Below are 23,502 nucleotides of genomic sequence, written 5' to 3'. Positions count from 1 at the left end.
GGGACTCTAGCAACACCTGGATGCACTGCAGGCTTTTTGTTTATCCCATGATTTGGAGGTCAACCTTGGCTAGACCAAGGTCATGATCTTTAACACCTCTCGAGCAAACATGCAATGGAAGAAGTTCACTTTCGGTGGGTCACCAGTTGAGATTGTATCCTCAGACACTTACTTGGAGGTCATCTTCTCCAGCCCGATCTTCACGATGAGACCAGCGATGCAGGCCAGACTGAGTAGGGGATACACCTCACTGGCTCGGCTAGAGAGACAATGCTTCCACTCCCACTTCTAGAACCCTCGGACCAAGGCTCTTCTCTTCGACTCCTTGGTCCGACCAGCCGGTATGTATGGCAGCCCTTGTTGGGGACCTGACATGTCAGAGATAGAGCGGACATGGGTAGAGCGCCTGCAAATCCTCATGCTCTCATGGATGATCCGGGGGAAACCGTCTGTACCACATCACATCATTCAAGCCAAGTTTGGTGCTTCTCCACTCCAGCTAGATGCAACCTTTCAGACCATCACATATCTATACCGGGTTAGATCATATGGGGACTACACATCAGGGAGACAGAGGTTGCCATGGTTGGCTCTCGATTCCTCCATGAGGTTGGCAACAGAGGGAGACGAGCGATGATGGTATGCATGGACTCACAGATGGTTTGTGAGACTAGGGTTTCACATCGATAGGATACCTCCTTTTCAGTACACTTTAGATGCCCCTCCAGTACTCCCAACCACCATCCCGATCGGGCCACACACCAACCAGGTCATTCGAGAGGATCTCCTACAGCTACACACCTTTAGGACCTGGTTGGAGCCGAGGGAGCTTCCAGTGAAGCTGAGTTTCTACAGAGATTACTGTCTTCGTATTTCGGAGGAGGGATTCATCACACCTCCAGGGTCTTCATATGCCTCACTCACTATGGGTCTCCATCGGACAGTTTCGGGTATCATCACACTGCCTCCGCATAGAGAGCGGCAAAGCAGAGGAGATCCCTAGGGAGCATCGCTTATGCATATTGTGCGACTGTCAAGAGGTTGAGTCGGAGCAATATTTTATTTTCAGGTGCCCATTGTACTACAAGATCCGAGGTTGCTACCATTGTCTCTTTAGAGACGGCTCCGGGCTCCTTTCCAGATTTCTCACCTACCCAGATCAGAGATGCCTCGCTGCCTTCATTCACGAGGGGGTCCAACACAGAGAGTACTTACTCAGGCAATGGGGCTTGGCCACATCATCAGACACCTCTCAGAGCAGGATCACAGAGTTCTTCCCATCGAGTGACATTGATCGTCCAATCTCTAGCCGCAGACGTGACAGAGACGCCGACTTGACGATCGGAGCACGACACACGAGACATCGAGGGGACACACAGATCACTCTGGGGGACCTCCCATCATTGTTTAGACCCGAGATACATCCCACGGGAGTCACGGTGGCTCTGGTCTTGCGTCAAGCCTCGTCTAGGAGACCGAGATGCACGGCACCCCTTGACAGGCACCAGTGTCCCATCACCGGCTATGCACCAGTCAGGGCAACATGACATACGGAGGATTCCGCTACGCTCCAGTCTTTTTCTTTTCATTGTTACATCTAGATGTATTTGATTATGTATGATCAGACTTAGGATTTAGCATGGGTGATGATGCTCGTTTCAGTAGCTCCACCCTTACTGTGATCTTTATCAGGTTTTCTTTCAGTCTCATGGACCCATCGGTCTTCCGAAGACTCTAATAAAATTTCTTTTCTTTCTTTCTTTCTCAAAGATCCTCATTATCCAGGATCACTTCCTTCCAAGTTAAACCCTCACCATCATTAAAAGAAAGAGGATCGGAGTTCAAGATTGAGGGAAGCGCAAAAGCGGAATCGAAAGTGAAGATCGTGAATCAAAGAAAGCGAGAAGATAAATCCAAGGCCATCAAGCAAATTCCAGGGAAGTGGCAATCATATTTTTCTCTTGATAAAGCTTTATGCTTTATAAAAATCTGGAAAAGTCGCATTTGAAAATGTCAACTCCAAAAAGAGATGAAATGGTTAGGGAGAGCGAGGAAAGGGATAGAAAAGGAAAAGCTATAGCTAGAGAGAAAATACATGAGAAAGTACAAAATGAAACTCAAGAGTATAACATGGAAATGGAGGACATAGACTACGGTGATTATGAAATTCCGTATATGGAATTCACTAAATTTGAAACTCGAACGCAAAATATGGAAACACAATTGGGAACTATTAGCGATACATTAAAAATCCTAGCTGAAGCCATAACCAAGTTAGCCAATTCTCAATCGGTAACTCCTACGGAAAAATCACCGACTCCTAATCAAGTTGAGAGGTCCACCTCTCGACTTAGAGAAACCTCTAATATTCTTAAGGACTTGAAACCGCCAATTTTCAATGGGAAAGAAAAGGAGCGTATTAAAGATGTGATTAATACGTTCTTGCAAAAGTGGTAAAACTTCCATCAACTCAAGAATACTCCTCCTAAAAATCAAGTCGTGGAAGCAAGTCTTTCCTTTGGAAACAAGGCCTATAAATGGTGGATGAGCCTCAGAGAAAATGATAGAATTCCTAGGTATTGGGCTGAGTTTGAACAAGCCTTTTTAAAAGAGTTTTTACCAAAAAATGAATTAGAAAGAGCATGGGAGACTTGGGATAATTGCACTATGGGTAAAAGCACTCTAATCCAGTATATAGTGAACTATAGGGAGGCAATCCTTAAGCTTTAAGGAATTGATGAATTCCAGAAGATAAGGGGTTTCGTGAGAGGTCTCAAAGACATTTACAAGGTTGAGGTGAAAAGAAATTCTCCCAAAACCTTTGAGGAAGCAATTAAGTATGCCCAAATATACAACGATATGACGGGGAAATCCAAAGTTGGAACTTCAGAGCAAACACGTTTTGTTCCTAAGTTTTTCAAATTTCCCAATTTGAAAAGGAAGGGGCACTTTAAGAAGTAGGTTCCTCAGGTACTACCTAAGAAACCTCAAACACAAAATTATCCTCTCTTGAAGAAAGAGGATTATGAAAGAGCCAGACAGGAAAATCTTTTCTTTAAATGCTTCGACAAAGACCATGCTGCTTGGAACTACCCTAAAAATAAACAAGTGGGAGCTAAAGCCCCAAATAGACCTCCACAAAAACAAGTACATGCGGTGTAGGTGTTGCCACTTAATGGTACTGAAAAGTACATTGAGGTAGAGGTGTATGATAGCATCCACATGTGCTGTCTATCATCGGCAATGTGGCAGCCCACCTTTGGTCCTCATGACTTAATGAGGATGAATGGAAAATAAAGGGACAAAGGGTAAGAGTGATGGTCGATGATAGTGTAACACATAATTTCTTGAACTACTCGTTAGTTAAGAAATTAAAATTGCCTAAGTGTCCAAGTGCCCATAAATATGTGGTCTCTTTGGCAAAGGGCAGTGATTAGAAAGTTTGGGACACCATGATACATGGTGTAGAGATGGATATTCAAGGCTATCAGGATGCCTTGGATTTCCAAATTATGCATCTCGATCGAACAGATGTAGTGCTTGGTCAAGAATGGTTGTATAGTCTTGGACATAGCTTACAATGGAGTTATCTTAATGACTCTATTATGTTTGAAAAAGAGAGTAGAGTCTTTGAGATTCAAGGAGAACAAGATGTGCCCAACTCTCCTCTTATTTGTTCGATGGAATTGGAAGGACTACTACACCAAGAAGAATGTGAGGTATGTCTCTGTGAACTTACTTTTATTGGTGATTTTATGTCTTCTGCATCGGAAAGAAGTAATATTGTTTTTGATAATGTTAAAAAGTATAAATCTTCTCAATGATTTAATGTTTGAATTTAAAGATGTTTTTCCGGATGTAGAGCAATCGCTAGGAGGTCACGTCGGACTGCACCCACAGATAGCCACCAGCATTCTATCTCTGACCTAATACCAACATAGCCGCAACCGCGTTGGTTCTATTGTGACTTTCACTCTTGGGGTTCCAGTATCGGCCCAGACTTGGCATTGGATCTGATTTGATATGATGATGATGTTGTTGATGTTATGACTATGTAGTACTGATGATATTATGACTATGTAGTACTTAGCATTTGCACGGGTGATGATGCACGTCTTAGTAGCTCCACCCTTTCAGCTTATTGTATCAGGTTTCTCACAGCCTCATAGAGCCATGGGTCTTCCGAAGACATAGATGATCAAACATCATGTATTAAGGCTTTGGAACTAGAGATTCTAGCCTTCAAGGTGGAGTTACTCATGGGACACATCCTGATTCCTTGGGAGCCCTTAAATCTCAAAATGCAGCCGTGAAAATGAGACTCCAAGAGCTCAAAAAGTCATTTGATGGATCTTGGAAGACTCCAACAAGATAGAGGAAAAATTTGAGGCTAGGCCTTCACACAAGTTGAAGTCAACTGCCCTAGCTTTAGCTTCTGTTTGCTCATCAGCTCAGATATTTGATTACCTGTTTCTTGTTTTTTGAGTGCAAGTCGGAGCCAACTCAATTTATTGCTTTGTGCACAACTCATCCGTCATTGGAAATTGTAGTCGCAGACCCCATCTATTGCAGGTCCTTTCCATTTGTATTCGTACATGCATATGTACGTGTACGTACATATTCATATATGAATCCCACCTACAAACAAAATCCAAAATGCATGTGTAAGCAGAAAAAGGCTCATTGTCAGCAAAATGAGGATCGTAGCAACAATAACAGCAAAGGATTAATAGGCAAGACAGATACTCTATAATATGCAGCAACTAAAAGGTGGAGAATGATAAGTGTATATTGTACATTGTGGGAACTAAGAAAACACAGCATGGTTGGCAGCTTCTTGCCAATAAAACCTTTACTGCCTTCAGGACTAGGCAGCCAATAAGGTAAGGAATCTCTTCAAAGATGCACCAGATTGCAAATAGACTATTTGAAATTCCAGACAGCCTAGATTGTTATTTGATTTCCATAAGCTCTCTGATGTACTAATCAATATATCTTTTTGATAAGAATCTTTCTACATATCTTGAACTAGTCTTGGATGGAACATTGACATAGCATTTCATTCATTTTTAAACCCTAAGATGGTAACCTACCCTATTGAGTTCTCCAGTGGGTACCAGTGAATGAGGACTGGACTAAGGCTTGAGAGACTGACCTACATGTTTCGTGCCTAACTGTCCCTGGACTAGGACTCACAATGGGTTCACGCGTACGACAAATCACCTAGATTAGGGATCTACTAGCAATTGTCAATGTAGCTAGGTGTCCCTTGCACCCAAGTGCAAGGGTCCATGTCACATGATCCTAGGGGTGACCTTGGAGAAACTAGAAGAGAGGCTACAAGAAGGGACAAAGGAGGAGGGAAGGGGCACAGATAGACGCAGGTTGAGGGAAAAGGGCAGAGGAAAGGAAGGTCAAGGGAGAAAGGAGAGGCAAGAATGGAAGGTAGGGGGGGAGGTGGCAAGCAGCAAGGACAGGTGGGAGGGGTTGGGCGAGATAGAGGGCATGCGGGAGAGGACAAGCAAGGCAAAAGGTAGGTGGGAGGGGACAGGTGAGGCAAAGGAGAGGCATGAAGGGAGGAAGGATAGGCAGCAGAAGGACATGTAGGACAGCCAAGAAGGGGGGCAGAAGGAGCAAGGATGACGGAAGGGAAGGCGGGAGGGATCGGAAGGGTGGAAGGAAAGATGAGAGGACCAAGAAGGGTGGAAGGAGCATCAGCAGAAATAGGTAGAAAGAGCCTAATGGGAGCAAGGAGGCAGGAGGAGGAACGTGCTCATGAAGAGGGATAGCAGTAGTAGCGCTTTGAATTTTTTTACTATGATTTTTTTGAAAAAAGGCAGAAAGGTGTCTAAATGTGAGCACTTAGCTCTGGTATGGCGTTGTAGGCTAGTCTTAGGACTCGGTCAATCCTTAGTTTGAATTCACTGGTCAACCATATGGTTGACTTGGGGCCATATAGGCCACTCCTTTGTACTTCCTCATTATCCATTTGCAAGTACTCACTTTTGCTTCAGCTTGTTGTCTGCTCCCTTGCATTCCACTCACATACCATTGCTTCCCGCACCCAACAGTGGTATCAAAGCAGGTTCTCTTGCTCCTACTTGCCTCCCCTCGTGCTCAGCCATTGCTCCTACCTACCATTTTGCTCCAACTTAGTCCGGTGCCTCATTTCATCTCCAAAAACCTATTTTTTAAGCATAAAAACAGTCCAGCGGCTGTTTTTTTACTTTTTGAGGTCTGATTTCGGCGTTTTTTTACATTTTTAAGCTGCCCACATACAAACGACCCCGTCTTGCACCATTTGGGCCTATAAAAATTCCGTGCAACCTGCTATTGGTAGGGGGGGCGTAGCTACTGGTTTGAACAAGGTTACTCCAAATGATTCGGTTACAACAGCCTTGCACTTGACCAGTCCATCGTGCGTTGCAATGCTATCAATTTGGCACGGACTAAAAGGTTAAGGGGAAGCAGTGATGCCCGAATCGGTGCTTTGATACTAATGTAGAAAATGGATAGGGACAGATTTGGAGAAAGGGGATAAAGGAGCAGAAGGGAGAGAGAGATAGGATTTAAGGAGGAAGAGGAGGGGCAGGAGTGAGAGAATGAGGTAGGAGAGAGAAAGAAAGAAAGAAAGTTTATTAAAGTCTTTGGGAGACCGTGAAGGTCTATGAGACTAAAGATAACTGATACAATGAGCATAACGGAGAAAGGGGATAAAGGAGCAGAAGGGAGAGAGAGAGAGGATTTAAGGAGGAAGAGGAGGGGCAAGAGTGAGAGAATGAGGTAGGAGAGAGAAAGAAAGAAAGAAAGTTTATTAAAGTCTTTGGGAGACCGTGAAGGTCTATGAGACTAAAGATAACTGATACAATGAGCATAACGGTGGTGGTCTCAAAACGGGCCAACCAACCGTTTCTACAAAAAAAGAGGTTATGAAGGACTATGTGTCTAGTCCTGATACAAAAAATATGTGTCTACCTCCAGATGATACAAAGAAGAAGAAGGGGGGGGCACAAAAAAGTGGGGCAGAGGGGGGAGATACAGTATACATGTGCAGGTGGTGATCGTCAAAGACCAATCATAGAGGGGCCATCAAATGGGAAGTCGGAAAAAACCCTACGATAAATGATTGGCCTCTGACGTCACACGGCCTAGTCGAGCTCGGTCGTCGGGGGCGGTGGGTGGCCCTGTGGATGAGGGCAACGGTAACCCCAGTGGGGCAGGCCGAGAGCAGAGACGAGATGTCATGGACCTGGATGTGTGAATCTGTCCGCTGACGCAGCTGTCGTGACTCTGGCTCTCGCTCACGTCCGCGTCGTCGGCTAGACTGAGAAGAGGTATCCTGTGGCTGAAAGAAGTCAGTGATAGGCCGCTGGATATCCTCACGCTGTGTGTGCTGCTCGTGTCGCCGTGCTCGGAGAGAAGTATCTCGGTGGCGGGTCATCTCATGTAAGAAAGCGGCAAGGCACCGCTGATCCGGGAATTGTAGCATGTGTGAGAGGGAACCGAATCCGTTGCGGAAGAGGCAGTGGTTCGGCCTCGAATGGCATAATAGATACGACATCTGAAAGCAAAATGCTCCTCCGACTCGATCTCCTGTAAGTCGCAAAGTGGGCAAAGGCGGTCCTCTCATGGGATACCCTTAGCACGTTCACTCTCGATCCGTAATCGGTGTGACGAGACCCTAAACTGACCGAGGGAGATCCGGAGCGCATGTGGTAGATGAAGTTGTGTGTAACCCGGAGGTGTGATGAAGCCCTCCTGTGAGATCTGGAGGCAGTGTCGGCGGTAGAAGTCGAGCTTCACAGGAAGCTCGGAGTGAAGAAACCATGTCCGCCAGGTGTGGAGCTGGAGCAGATCCGCCCGAATGAGCCGGTTGACCTCCTGGTCAGTGGGGGAGAGGGGAGATGGTGGAGCGTCGAGGCTGTACTGAAAAGGAGGCAACCGGTCTAACCAGTCGGGTGAACCAACTGGAAAGACGACTATACCAACATCGCTGGTCCCCATCAACGGATAAGGCCATAGAGGAGGGTAGGGCTAACCAAGGTAGGCGGAGGCGACCGTCAGCGGAGGAGCCAAAATCCCTGACTCTGTGGAGGTAGGTGATAGCCTGAAAAGCCGCATCAAGCTGTAGGGGTGAGGCGCCGAACTCTGCTGGAATGATCTGGTGTGGTACCGATGGTTTGCTACGGATCATCCGAGCAAACATCAGTATCTGCAGGCGCTCAACTCGAGCCCACTCTGTGTCTGAAAGGTCGACTCCCCACCAAGGGCTACCATACATGCCTGCTGGGCTGACCAACGAATCAAAAAGAAGAGACTTGGTCCGCGGGTCCTGGAAGTGGGAGTGGTAGCACTGTCGCTCCAGCCTGGCAAGAGCGGCGTATCCCCGGCTGATCCTGGCCTGCATGGCCGGGCGCATCGTGAAGATCGGGCCTGAGAAGACAACGCCCAAGTATGTGTAGGAGTCAACTATCTCAATAGGGTCGCCGGCGAAGAGGAACTGCTCTCGATGCATAGCGGGTCTGGAAGTGTTGAAGATCATCACCTTGGTTTTCCCAAGGTTGACCTTCAAGTCATGTGTATCACAGAAGGCCTGAAGTCCATCCAAGTGTCGCTGAAGACCAGTAGCAGAAGAGGATAGTAGTACTACATCATCTGCGTATAGGAGAATCTGGATGGCAGTCCCCGCAAGAGAGCAGCCTGCACCTCCGAGTGTCCTGATGGTGGTCTCGAGCTCGTCGATGTAGAGGCCAAATAGAGTTGGTGACAAGGGACATCCTTGTTTGACTCCGATAGTACTCGTGATCTCTGGGGTCCAGCTGGTGCCAATCCTGACCTGCCCCATCACCCGCTCATAGAGAGCTACTACTGCCCAGATAATCGCCGAGTCGTAGCCTAACTCCTGCAGACGTCTGATGAGTCGGGCGCGGGGAACGGTGTCGAATGCCTTGCGGAAATCCACAAAGCAACAATATACTCTCTGTCTCCTGTGTCTGGCCTCCTCAATGATCCCTCTAAGTGTAAAAATGTGATCGTAAGTCGAGTGATCCATCCTGAAGCCGGCTTGTCCGGATGCCCTGAGCCCCTGTATCTCTGCGTGAGCACTGACCTCGCCATCTAACACTGATGCATAGATCTTGGACATAACATGTCCAACCATGATGGTCTTGTAATTCCCTGGATCCATGGGATCTCCTGCTTTGTGGATGGGTGTGATAGTGTTCAGGGTCCAGGCTTTGGGGAACCCGTGACAGACAGCTTCATTGAACAGCGTTGCCAAGATGGGGGCTAGAGTTTTGATGCTGTAGGCAACAAACTCTGTGCATAGGCCCTCATGATCCTTAGCTCGACTGTTATGAAGGTTATGTGCTGCGTGGGTGACTCCCTGGGTTGTGAAGAGGATACAAGAAGCGGGGCGGGGGGTGGCTGAGAGGTCGGGGGGGGGGGGGGGGGGCTGATCAGGGATATCATAGAGTGTGCGTGCGTAGGTGTGCCAGAGGGAAGTGTCCGTGAGGGGGGAAGGGGATCGGCGTTCTAGGAATTTCCTCCAGAAATCCTTGGAGTTGCTACTAAACAGAATGTTCAGTAGCGTATCCTCATTCTGATCCTCATTCTGGCACAGGAAGGCTAGCTTCTTGCGACGGACTAGTCGACGATAATCCTTGGTGAGACGTGGGTTGGCCCTAGCGTTTCACTGGGTTGTGAGTCGGAGTGTGCGGCGTAATGCTTTGCACTCGTCATCATACCATTTGTTGCAAGGGGTAGAGCCAGCGGGTGGAGGGCGGGTGGACCGGGCAGTGGAAGGAAAGATGTGGCGGGCTGCATTGTGAAGGGAGTGGGTGATAAGGGTGGCTCGGTGATCTAGAGAGGGTATGGTGCCTATGTGTCTGAGGAGGGAGGCTAGGTGGGCTGAGTAATCAGGTGAGAGGTTATGATCGAAGTGTATATCATGATAGGTAGTATAGTGCGGGGTGTGGCTGGAAGGGGCTCGGGACGCAAGTATATGAAAGAAAAGGTAAGTGTGATCGGCTCCTTGGGGTAAGGGTGCAGTGCGGAAGTCAGTGATCTGTGGGGCTAAAGCAGGAGATTCCAGAATATAGTCGACGACACTGGCTCCTCCGCCATGTGGGAAACATGTGAAACCAGAGGAGGCAGGCCACCGATCTAGTCCATTGTAGATGACCAGATCATGTATACGTCCAAGGTCCAAAAGAGCCTGCCCATACCCAGTAACGGGAGCACGACTGTCGGCCGAGGAGCGAGGGAAGCCCGAGTCCTCTGTGTCCATCTCAGGTAATAGGACCGGATCTGAGTGGAAATCTAGGAGTGATGTCTGATGTGCACCTGTCCTTGCGTTGAAATCCCCAACTAGGAGGACCTCTCCGCGTCTGGAGAACTCCACAATGTCTGAGTAGAGATCTAGATAGGGGGATACCCCTGTGTCCTCGCGAAGCATCCATGCGAAATGTGACGTCTCTGGAGGAAAATAGCAGACTGCAATAAAGAGGTCGCGTGTGGAGGGGCGTCGGAATCGGAGCCATAGGTAACGGGCATGGGCATCCCGTCTAACCACGGATGTCAAGCTCGTGAGCGCTGAGCGAAGGAGTACTGCAACCCCGCCTGACCCTCTGACCCCCCCAGTATATCTGGTCTCCTCACGCAATACTGACTCCCAGGTATAGCCACTGACCAAGGGGTGACGGCGCTCGGGGCTCTCATGTGTCTCTGTATAGAAAGCGATGTCGCGTCCAGTGTATGACTCTGAGAAGTTCCCAGGGTCAGACCAGAGGGTACCATTACAGTTCCATACGGTGCATGCCAAGGGTACTGTGTGCTGAGTCTGAGTCTCATAGACCATGTCTCCCTATTTGGGGGGGGAGTCTGCTACCATGTCTAGAGTACCTGGTGGGGCTCGGCGGCGGGGGCCAACTAACACGCGGCCATCTCGGACGACAGCCCACTTCCCCTCCTGACGGGCTACATCTCGATGCTGAAGCAGGGTGCGCCGCTCTTCCACCTGCATAGGTGTGAGATCCTCATCCATGAAGATAGTAGGGTGGTCCCGTAGTGTAGCACGCTGCCTGAGTGCTGCAAGTCGAGTCTGAGTATCCTTGAATCGGATGATGAGTGGCTGTGGGCGCGTGGGATCCCGTCCTGTGCGCCATGCATGCTCAATCCCATGCTCGACGAGGCCGAGGGTAGAGGTCACAAAAGCAGTCGCGTCCGCTAAGGGGGTGAGTGAATCTGCGCGGGGGATACCTCGTACTCGGATGTTGAGAGCCTTACTGGCCCTCTGTTCCTGCTCGGCGATGGTGGCTGAGACTGCTGCTTTGGGTGCCCGTCTCGCAACGTCCACCCACCTGGTAGTCTCCGCAATAGCAGTCTGGATAGTAGCGATCCGCTCCTCTACCTCTGGTGTAGTGCGCGGAGCCGTTGTGACTGTAGCAGTGAGAGAGACAACCTCCTGACGGAGGTGAGTGATCTCCTGGCGCATGCTCTAAATAAGTTGGTCTTGTGCTACGGTGTGATCCCGTAGTCGATGTAGCTCCGCAAAGATGTAATCTATCGTCTCAAGTGGGACCCGGGGGGGTGCGAACTGGGACATGGCGTATGGTTGTGGAGGCGTGGGCGATAGGCTAGCTGTATATGGCAGAGGAGTGGAGAAAGGCTGCTGGGTGAGGGGAAGGGGGGACATAAGAGTGGTGGAGACAGAAGGAAGCTGTGTGGGGGGTGAGGGACTGTGACCCTCTCCTGTGGGGGGCAGGCTGAGTGGTACAGTGGTGGGGGGGGCAGTGATTGGAGTAGAGATGATGGCTACGGGAGAAAGAACTGCATTGGTGTCCATTGCACCCGATGTTTTCAGGGCTGGTTGGCTGTCAATTGCTAATCCACTCTTGGAGATTCGCTTTGTGATCTCTCCCACGATTGGCTTCGGAGACTGTTTGGGTTTCTGGGCCATTGTAGGACTTGTTCAAGTGCACGATTTCCAGGGGAGGCAGATCTTGTGCAGCATTGCTGTAGGGGTGCGCAGGCCTGCGCAAGGCCAGTGGCAAGCCAAGGCTTGCAGCAGACAAGGGCCCTCAAACCACGGGAAGGCTGCGGGAGGGTGTGGGGCAGAGGCTACGGGAGGGGGGGGTGGTGCAGAGGCTGTGGGAGGGGGGTGGGGAGTAGAGTGGAGCTACGGGAGGAGGGAGGCAGAGTGGAGCTACGGGAGGGGAGTAGAGTAGAGCTACACGAGAGGGGGGGACTGAGCAACGAGGGAGGGGGCGACGAGAGAGGGGGAGGCGGAGCGACGAGGGGGCAGCGGGGGGGGCGTTGAGGGGCAGCGAGAGGGACAGAGGGGGTGTCGCGTCGAGGGCAGCGAGGGGGGCATCGAGGGCAGCGGGGGGGGCGAGAGGGGAAGCGGGGGGGCGCCGAGGGCAGCGAGAGGGGCAGCGGGGGGGGCATCGAGGGGCAGCGAGGGCGTGCGGGGAGGGCGTCGAGGGCAGCGGGGAGGGCGTCGAGGGCGGAGAGAGAGAGAGAGAGAGAGAGAGAGAGAGAGAGAGAGAGAGAGAGAGAGAGAGAGTATGGAGTAGGTGGCAGGAAGGATGTGGAAGAGTAGATAGGATTAGATGTCACATCAAAAAGTACATAGTAGGGGGTGGATGGGGACTTTTATAGTCCCTCCACATTTTCCACCTAAAGGGCCTCAAAAGGGCTTGTAACTTGGCCCTTTTCCCCCTTCATTACAACAACCATGTATGCAGCACCCTTTCGGGGGAGCGACCTATCAATGACCGACTAGATGAGATTCCAAAGCGGCATGAGGAAAAAAGACGCAGTAGCAAAGCCATGAATGTATTGGTAAGAGGCCTAACAGTGGGTGACACCCCTATGTCAGATGCCAAGGTGCTGTTTGAGAAAATGGGTGTCAACCTGACTTGTGAATCAGCCTGGAGGGTAGGTAAAGCTGATGTGCCAGCTAGGCCCATGGTGATAAAGATGCAGACAATTATTGACACATCCACCCTCATGGATATGAGAGCTGCACTGAAGGGCACCAGAATCTTTTTAGATGATGACCTCACACTCCTACAACAAGAGCATAGGAGGGCAGGAATGGTGTGAGTTATGGCAGCAAGGCAAGAAGGGAAGTGGGCAGCTTACAAGGACGGGAAGGTGATTATTCGAGAGAGTGCAGAAAGAGAGGAGAGGGCAGAAAATGCAGAAAATGGAGAGAGAGAAGGGAGGGCAGAAAACAGCACATGACGGTGTTTGCCTCCTGAGGCGAGAGCACAAAACACGCTGAAAATGGCAGTGTGGAACTGTAATGGCACTCTCTGGTATGACCCTGGGGGCTTCTTGGAGACCTACATTGATAGAGACCTGATTTTTTATACCGAGACACATGAGAGCCCTGAGAGAGGGCTGCCTACAGTGACAGGGTATGCTTGGGAGTCAGCACACAGGAAAGAAATGACATGGGACAGCGGAACTAGAGGTTCTGGCAAAGTGGCAACCCTCTTCAAACTACACCTGAGACCGCTCATATTTGTAGTACGGAGAGAGGAACATGCACGACACATGTGGATACGGCTCCATTTTGAGACACGACCTCTTTTCATTGCAGATCTTCGATGACATCAAGGAGTTCTCCCAGCAGCAGGGAGACTTCCTCCTCCTCGGTGACTTCAATGCAGACACACATGGCAAGCAAGTGGGTCTACTAGATTTTGCATCCCTTATTGTACCAGAGCTGGACCCAGTAGAGTTTGGCATAGTGAGGCACTCAACAGATACATCATGTGACAGGATATGGGCGTCATTTGCTTGAGATGGGAGCTGTCCATGACCCGATTATATATAATGGCCTCGAGAGGTGGCTCTCATCTAGCGGAGGGTTGAGCACAGTGGACTACCTGAGAGGCCCACTAGCTTTTGTTTCATGGATACTCGATTGCTCTGTGCCCGCCTCCCCTCTTGGTGTTGACCATACATACTTGGTCTTCGGCATCTCGGTCACCATGCTAGTTGTTGAGAGAGCTCCTCCTGCACCTACTCGTGTCCAGATCCACTTTGACCACACGCTCGACCCCAACACACAGGTTGGCCTGCTAGATGTCGATGATGACTCTCTCATAGTGCCAGGGATGGTTGCAGCAGAGTTGGGGATAGTGAGGCAATCAACAGATGCAGATGCACTAGTGATAGCATACGGAAGACATCTACTCGAGTTGGGGGCTCGAGTTGGGGGCTATCCATGACATGACTCAATCTGCAAATGTCCCAGATGGAAAGATGCCCAAAAACCCCTGGTTTGACGACGAGTGCAGAGAGATGAGAGCCCACCTCACACACAAGCAAGCACTAGGACATTGGACTTCAACTTAGGCACAATGGATCCCACGCCAAGTGACACGGCGTAAGAAGTGGGCTTTCCTCATATGTAGGATGGATGAGGTGATCGGATCCTTTCGCGAGGGGGAACCTACAGCATAGATCCAGATGTTTGGCATGCTCCTTGTATGAAGTCCCAGGTCAAACACCATCTGATATGCCCTCTATGCCCAGACCCACAACATGCCACCTGTTTACTGCACAGAATGTTCGGGCTGCCCTTCTCCAGCTTCATAACCAGATATCACCCGATCATGAGGAGCTAAGCATTGAACACTTTGCACATGGGCAGGAGGTCTTGACCTCAATATTAGCGCAGCTGGTCAATCATGCCATATGCCATGGCTTCCCAGCTACTTGGAGCACTACCACTATAGTACCAATACACAAGGCAGGTGATCCCATGCACACTGGGAACTACCGTACTCTCATAATTGGCCACACTCTGGCTAAGATATATGGGTCGGTACTAGAGAGGGAGATCAACAGCCACATAGAGAGTCATGTGCAATGGGCTCTTGGGGGTAGTCAAGTTTTCAAAGATAGCACTCCACCCTGAACCACATCTTCACCTTGAGGGCTATCATTGAGTAGGCGAAGTCAAGGCACCGGAAAGTCTACACTTGCTTTGAAGACTTTCGTAAGGCATTTGATACTGTCCGCGCTCCCGCCAGATTAGGAGGTTACAGGAGTTTTAGCGTCTAGAGATCATGATCTGGCGGGTGATGAGTCTATGTGAGTCCATCAGAGCCCCGGGTGGTCTATTGGAGTGGGTTGAGAGCACTATCGGAGTGAAGCAAGGCTGCCTCCTTTCACCGAATCTCTTCGGGCTCTATATTGATGAGATTACATCTTTTGTAGATCGTCTAGGTGGAGATAGTTGATTTCTAGCTGACCTGATCATGCAAATATACTGTTGTACACACATGACATAGTCCTCATATCATCCTCAGCAGAGGGATTGCATACACATCTAGAGGATCTGGAGATGTTCTGCAGAGAGAGAGAGACTTGACAATTAACCTTGGAAAGACCACCGTCAACACCTCGTGAGTAGTGTTCTGTCGCCATAGCTTCACATACCAAGATGAGCTAGAGGAGATAGTGCAGTCTTACACATATTTGGGGGAAGTGTTCATCGGGCCAAGCTTCACAATGACCCATGCAGCTACAGCATGACTCACATGAGGGCGGGGTGCTCTGGCCAAACTAGAGAGGCAGCTTCCAGGTAACTTCAAGGACCCTCTGACGAAGGGTTGGCTCTTTGACACCCTGGTGAGATCGGTCGCCAAGTATGCAACACCCTTTTGGGGGAGTGACATTTCAGTGATAAAGTGGAAGAGATCTGAAAGGCTACAGGTAATTATGGAATCTAGGATGATTCGGAGTAAGCCCTTGTTTCCCCATCAGATTATACAGGTAGAGTTCAACATGACCCTTCTCCAGGTGATGCTGACAAAATATGAAGAGAGGAGAGGAGAAGAGTGGAGATGAGGAGAAGGCACATCTAGAGAGCACACCACAAATGACTAACTGTACACTAGATTTAGTTTAAAATGTAGGATATATACAAACCCTTTTATGGTTAGGGTTAGGGCATCTAACTCTTTCCTTTATAGCACTCTATATGTGTTAGTGCTATGCACATATGATCACATGATGTTGAGCATGGTTTCTCAACACCTTTCCTCAAGATCAACATCATGAAGTAGGCTTTTCCTCAAGATGATGATTCTGGGGAATCGAAGAAGGGCTGAGCATTACATTCCATCACACCCCTTTAATGGGAATGTCCTTCCTCTGAGTCAAACCAAGAGCTTGTCAGTGTTTCTCGAAAAGCTCTTTACCGAGTGGTTTGGTAAAGATGTCTACAACATTCTCTTTGCTATCACAATGCTAAAGAGTGATGCCACCAAGTAACACTCTTTCTATGATGAAGTGCTCTTTGACATCAATGTGCATTGTCTTGGAGTGATATACTAGATTCTTGGCCAATACTTGAGCCGATTGATTATCACAGTATATTGTTGTTGGCTTTAATCCATCAGAGTAATCTGTTTCTGACAACAGTCTTTTGAGCCATATAGCCTCACATGCACCTGTATATTATGCTTCAGTTGAAGACAAAGAAGCAGTTGGCTGTTTGTTTGACAACCATGATATAGCACCTGACAAAGGAAAAATGCATATCTCTGTGTCGATCTCTTGGTCTTGCATAGTCACTGTTACAGTATCCATGCAACCTTTGATGACTTCCTCTGTATTCTATCCCAAACTTTCTTGTGCCTCTCGTGTATCTCAAGACTCTTTTGACTGCATTCCAGTGAGACTGTTTTGAATTTGACATAAACTGTGCAAGCTTACTGCAATATAGATATCTGGCCGTGTGATAGTCAGATATATAAGAAATCCAATGAGCTGCCTATAGTACCTGTCATTGACTGTAGGCTTTTCTGAATCTTTTGCAAGTTTCAAACTATGTTCCATGGGAGTGGCTGCAATCTCGAAATTTGCCATCTAAAACTTCTTCAAGAGACTGTCAATATATTTCAGCTGAGTCATGAAGGTACTGTCTGAATCTCTCCCAGAACTCAATACCAAGACAATAGGAACTCTGCAGATAAGTCTTGTTTTAGCTTTTTGATGAAGTTATCCTTGCTTCCCGTTACAATTAGACCATCTACGTACAAAAATGCAATGGTAATGTCTTCCCCTTGAACTTTGTAGTAGGGAATATGATCTGCATTGGATTTTATGTATTCCAGATTAGCAAAATACTTATACAACAATCAGCACGCAGCAATAGGAGAGACCATGAATCCATCAGAAATGGTTCAAGTCATCCTGAATGGACTAGGAGAGGGATACGAGAATCTAGTCCAGAGTATTGCCATTTAAAGACAAATTCCGACACTAGAAGAACTTCATTTAGTGTTACTTGGTAAAGAACTCAGAACACAAGCCATTCACGCACGCAAAGGTCATTCCAATGATCAAGCATTCACAGCTTTAGATAGAAGCAGAAGCAGAGGTAAAGGTAGATCACTCCAGCGAAGTGGTCATCATCATCAACAAAATCAGCATCAAAATCAAAATCAGCATTAGCATCATCCTCAACAACATCGGTATCAGCATCGAGAAAATCATTCCAATTGAGAAAGATTCCAAGGACGAGGAAATGCATCCACCAACGTGTCAAACATTCAGTGCAATTACTGTCATAAGTTTGGACACTATGAAAGAGATTGCCGTGAGAAGCAATACGACTAAGGCGGTCATTCCAGCAGCAATCAAGGGAATTTCTGCGGCGGAGGAAATCATCATGGTGGACATTCAAGTCATAGTCATTATGCCAATGAACCTGAGAACATGTTTCTTGCAAGCAAGGATATGCAGAAGACTGAAACAGTGTCTCTTGTGACATTGATTGCAATTCAAAAGAGGAATATAGTTATCAAGTCGACCACGCAGATCAAGATCCTTGGTACATCGACAACGGCGCATCATCTCATATGACAAAGCATCGAGAATGGTTCACAGAGATGAAACCATTAGAAGAACAGAAGAATGTCATCTACACGGCAGATAACACATCGAATCTAGTTCAAGGGAAATATTTTGTCCCTATGAACAATTTCACTGGTACGAAAGGATTGGTGAAAGATGTACTCTATGTTTCGAAGCTCAGCAAGAACCTCTTGTCAGTAGGTCAAATGATGGAACACAACTACCAAGTTATCTTCGATGGAGACGAATGCACGCTCAGAGACAAATCCAGAGGATATCAGCTAGCATGAAAAGCAGTCAAGAAAGGACGCTTGTTCAAAATGCTAGCCATAGAACCAGATTTGCATGCCATGTCAGCTCAACCGCAATAGATGCCACTATCCGCAAAATGGCACAAGAGATATAGACATGTCAATTTCAAAAGCTTAATAGAGCTAAGAAATCAGAATATGGCAAGTGGAATTCCAAAGCTTCACTTTCTTGGAAAAGTTTGCAAAGCATGCTGCTTCGATAAACAAAAGCGAACCAACTTTGGCAAAAGTACCTCTCAAGCACGAGGTATTGTTGATTTGATACATATAGATGTATGGGGTTATGCTTAGACCGGCATCATCAATGATTCACTTTACTACTTGACTTTCATCGATGACTACAGCAGATATTGTTGGGTTTCTTTTCTGAAAGAGAAATCTGAGGTCTTTTTCAGATTTCAAGAATTCAAAGCCATGGTTGAAAACTAGACAGGCAGAAAGATCAAAGTCATGAGATTAGACAAAGGAGGTGGATACATGTCTTCAGCATTCATGAACTTTTGCAGAAGTCACAGCATTTGAAGATAATTCACATGTGCGAATACTCCTCAGTAGAATGCAAGAGTTGAAAGGAAGAATGGTACTTTAGCAAACAGTGCTAGAGCAATGATGAGAAGCATCTTACGAATCAGTATTGGGTAGAAACAATAGCCACTACAAACCACTTGCTTAATTGACTTCCTATCAAACTGATTCAGGGTATGACACCTTATGAAGCATTCACTCGACACAAGCTACACATTGGGCATCCCCGCATATTTGGTTGCATAGCATATGCCCACATACATGACGACCATCTTAGGAAATTGGATGTGAAGTCACACAAATGCATCATGGTTAGCTACAGTGAAGAAAGCAAAGCATACAAGTTGTATGATTCCATCAACCAAAAGGTCGTTATCTCCAGAGATGTAATCTTTGATGAGGAATCAAAATAAAAAACCTCAAATACAAAGGAGATAGACGCACCCATCACTCAGTCATCGAGAAGAGCAAGAATTGCCAGAAGCACCCCAAGAAGAACGAAGCAGCTCATATGGTCTACTAGGAAAAGTAGACCACTAGCCAGATTGACATATGCTCAGAAAGACAAAGCAATTCAGTTGAAACCACCAACTATGCTCTTATCACTATCATCATGGCTACACAAGAGCTAGTGTACTTCGAAGATGCAGTTGATAAGACAAAATGACAAACTGCTATGAATGAAGAAATGAAAGCTTTGTACAAAAATAGTACTAGGGAATTATGCGACCTTCCACCAGGAAAGAAGACCATAGCAAACAAATGGTATACAAAGTAAAGTACAATCCAGATGGAAGCATTGAAAGATACAAAGCCAGACTAGTTGCAAAAGGATTTGCACAACAATATGGTCAGGACTATGATGAGACTTATGCTCCAGAAGCAAAGATGGATTCCATACTATTCTTGATATCACTAGCAACACTCAACAAATGGAATGTATACCAGCTTGATGTCAAGAATGCTTTTCTCAATGGTTAACTAGACGAGGAAGTCTACATGCAACAACCAGCAAGTTATGTTGAACCAAGGAAAGAGCATCAGATTTGTCATCTCAAGAAAAGTCTCTACGGCTTAAAGCAAGCACCCAGAAGTTGGTACAACAGAATGGAGCTATAGGGTTGCCCTTATACCAGGTTTTATTTTTTTGTCAGTACTTACATATTGCAAGGATCTTAGAGTACTCTGCCCCATCCCATGAGAGCTTCTCCTTGGATCAACTTTGGATGTATTATTTTGTCTCATAGGCCCCTGAGGCCTTTCGATCTTTTTTTCTTTGCTTTCTTCTTTCTCTCTCTTCTCTTCAACATCTTAATTTATCATCAAATTAACCAAAAAAAGTCCTGGTTGCATGCTATCGAAACTGTAGAAAGGATGAACAATATGATTTCAAAATACATAGAGTAAAAGGTGAAAGAATAGCTTGCTCAATGTGTGAGTGGACGGGTGAATGTGAAGAAAAAAAAACACATTGTATATTATTCAGCATTGAATCTAGAAAGAGAAAACACATTAAATACTCCAATCTTATGAGGACTCTTCACAAGAGTCATATATTTTACTATTACCTAATTGAGATCAACATGCTTTCTAAGAAAAGGAGAGTTTTGAGTGCACAGATGAAACAGAGATATGTGTGTAACAGAGATATGTGTAAAATCAACTATCTACTGATATTAAGGAACTTTTTTCTCTCATTTGAATCCAAAAAGGTTCTACAACATAATACAAGGCGCACTTCTTACCACAGAAAAGTAGAAAAGCATAAGAGCAGCTCCAAGAGTCTGTGAACCTGCAAATATCTGGGCACTTGAGATTCCAGCACTCCTATGAATATGTGTTGCCACAGCTGAGAAGCAAGATGTGATTAATGCAGCGATAGCCAATCCACATCCTGAGAAAAGGGCAATGCAGTGTCACGTATAATTTATCAGTGTTCCGACAGCAAAATAAAATCAAATTTCTTTGGCTACAACTAAAAAGGGCAATGACCATAGGAAAATTGTCAAATGGGAAACAAAAGCGAGGGAAAAGGCTCTCCTTGATAAAGGTTGTTCTTCTAAGGAGTTTTCTAAAAACCTACATCATAAGAGGCAGGCTCAAGATATTTCTTGGGTTTTGACAGCTGATGGTAGTTGGACTTTCTCTCGGATGCACCTTGCTAAAGCATGTGTCACTCAAAATCCCAACAATTTAGAGATCTGGGATCTCGGAGGCTTGGGTTGCAAGATGTAAGCTTTTACAGCATGTCTCTCCGATTGTCACTCTTGTCCAGGCCCTGCAGCTTGATGCACCTTTCACAAAGAGGCAGTTGTTTGATGCTTTAAAATCATGTGGCAAACGGAAGTCTCCGGTTGGGATGGTCTTGACTCTTACTGTGGAATTCTTCCTTGCATTTTGGGATGCTCTCAAGCCTGTTTTATTGCATATGATAAATTATGCTTGGGAAAATCAGCAAATGCTAGATACTTGGAAGAAAGGGTTGGTCAAGTTGCTCCCAAAAAAGAATCTCTATGAGTCATTTGCTGATTGGAGACCTATCACACTTATGCTAATCATTTATAAGGTCATTGCTAAATGGTGATTGATAGAATAAAGGTTTTCTACATAATGGTCTGCATCCTACCCAATATGGCTTCATACCTCATCGCCATATCATTGATAATATTGCCAATGCTTATATTGGGATAGAATATGCAAGTCCATGCAACAAGATGTGCTACTGCTGCAAGTAGACATCGCCAAAGCATTGATACTATTCAATGGGACTTCATCTCTCAAACCATGCAATGTTTTGGATTTGGCAATAAAATGCAGCGTGTTATATATTGGGATGTACTCTGATAGTAAAGCTGCCTGCATCTTGTCTGGTGACATTTCTAATCAGCGGACTTTGCATCAATCAGTAAGACAAGGATGTCCGCTTAGCGCACTGCTCTATGCAATAGTTACTCATCCAATGTTTCAGTATATAGATCACCTTGTGGATATTGATGCCTTGCACCGTTTAGAGATTTATGGACATGCTTGCACAAGCACATGCGGATGATTCCTTCTTCACCCCAAATAATATTGAGAGGGATCTTTCACAAATCTTGCATGGACTAACTTCTGGCTTGCAGGAAAATCTTCAAAATCGAAGCCTCTGGCTTTACATGCTAAAGGTTGGCATTCCTCTCTATGGCCTGGGGAAATTGTGTTGCCCAAGCAGCTTGTTCGACATCTAGGTTATTCATTGGGCTGGATGGTCACTTGTAAAGCTTAAAAAGAAGCTGGAATATTGGAAGTTAGCTACCTCGCCACTACATGTTCGTCTCCGTATTGTGCAATGCATTTTATACAGTTGTTATTGCCTCTAATGATGTTTGGTAAGAAAGGTATTCAATCTTTTTATGTCCACTCTTATGGAGACTTTATGGCGCTCCAGGCATGGCCGTAAGAGCCTTAGATTACTTTCTATGGAGTGCCTCTGTTTGCCAAAAATAAAAATGCATGGTGGCCTGAATATTCACATTCATATTTTGGCACATAAGGGAAAGATGATGCTGGAGTTTCTGCAGGGTAACCAGACTTGGGCTGCTATTATGAGTCATTTGATTTCACATTTGACTACTTCCGCTTTTGGGCACTGGTATCCAAACCAATGGGATTTCATTTTACGACACATTGATGGCAAAGTTAAGGGTTGCCCTTTTGCCTTTATAGAAAGAAATTCTTTCTCATCTCAAATAGCAAGGCCGCACCTCCCTAGAAGGAAACCCTTTATGTGCTGAAAGTTTGCATTGGTCAAAGGTGTTTGATCCTCCCCTTGACTTGCAGCAGCCTAGGCACTCTAGTTTCATTTCATCCAAAGGACTACAGTTGGTGGTTGATGTGCTATATCCGGATGGTACATTGATCTCTCTTCCATTACTATGGTTTGGGGCTGCATTATAGAAAGTTTTGGCATTCCATTTCTCAGATGCTTCCATCTTTCTTACCAGTACCAAAATTGGAGCTCTCTGATCAGCTCATGGATTGGGCTCTACATTGCCATGATTCAGGCACTTGTCCTCTACAGTTGGCTAATATAATAGTGACCAATTTGTATAGGGTTTTGATGCCTCCACCTTGCATTTCAGACTGGATCTCAAATGCAAGGTTTACCGAGCCGCCAGGCTACACCCAGCTTCATCTCCCACATGCATTGAGGAACTTGATTGGACAATTTTGGGTAACTACACACAGGCTACAGGTTGGGAGAGGGCGGGTAGAGGGCATCCCACATGAGAAACGAATCTACACCTTTATGTGATATAAGGAGACCGAGACAAACGAGCACATTGCATTCAGATGCTCTATGTACTATGAGATCCGTGGATAGCCGATCTATTTCTAAGCAAAAGAAGAACTGAGCTGCGAGCTCCCTGCTTCCCCCTCCCCCACGCTGCCTCCCTCAGTTCTCTAGCCTCTCCAGCCCCGTTTCAGCCTGCATCTTGTTTGCATTGGACCTGTGGGAAGCTTGCAGAGGCTGCAGCATTTGTGTGGAGCATCGTTGCAACCTGCCCTGGTCTTCTCCCCAGCCTCGCCGTACTGCCCGCCCCTTTTGCAAGCTCTCAAGACAATTGCACCAGTCCCGGGCCACCTTTTTCACCCTGCAGCACTTGTGCCAGCAGTTCTTTTAGTTGCGGGTGGGCCTGGAGCAGCTCCGTGCTGCCTTTTGTGCGCCTTCCAGATCCTAGATTTTGGGTTCTCCCAGTTGAGCTAGGAGCTCTTGGTTCGCTGGGCTTGGCAAGATCCTTCT

General features: G+C 46.8%; 1 protein-coding gene across 2 annotated transcripts in view; it reads right to left on the bottom strand.

Moving 5' to 3' along the window:
• Positions 1 to 23,502, bottom strand: part of LOC147895481 (uncharacterized) — a 138,718-nt gene that overhangs the window by 23,518 nt on the left and 91,698 nt on the right. For both annotated transcript variants that reach the window (XM_087384029.1, XM_087384030.1), the window contains exon 8: positions 20,465 to 20,613. In XM_087384029.1, coding sequence (XP_087240155.1) covers positions 20,465 to 20,613 — 149 coding nt within the window. The remainder of the gene's footprint in view (positions 1 to 20,464; positions 20,614 to 23,502) is intronic.

Source organism: Dipteris shenzhenensis, chromosome 13 (assembly GCF_047967505.1).
Source record: "Dipteris shenzhenensis isolate YYH24624 ecotype China chromosome 13, Dip_SZ_1.0, whole genome shotgun sequence".
Taxonomy (NCBI): Eukaryota; Viridiplantae; Streptophyta; class Polypodiopsida; order Gleicheniales; family Dipteridaceae; genus Dipteris; species Dipteris shenzhenensis.
Note: the sequence above shows the minus strand (reverse complement) of the source record. Positions and strands in the feature narration are given on the sequence as shown.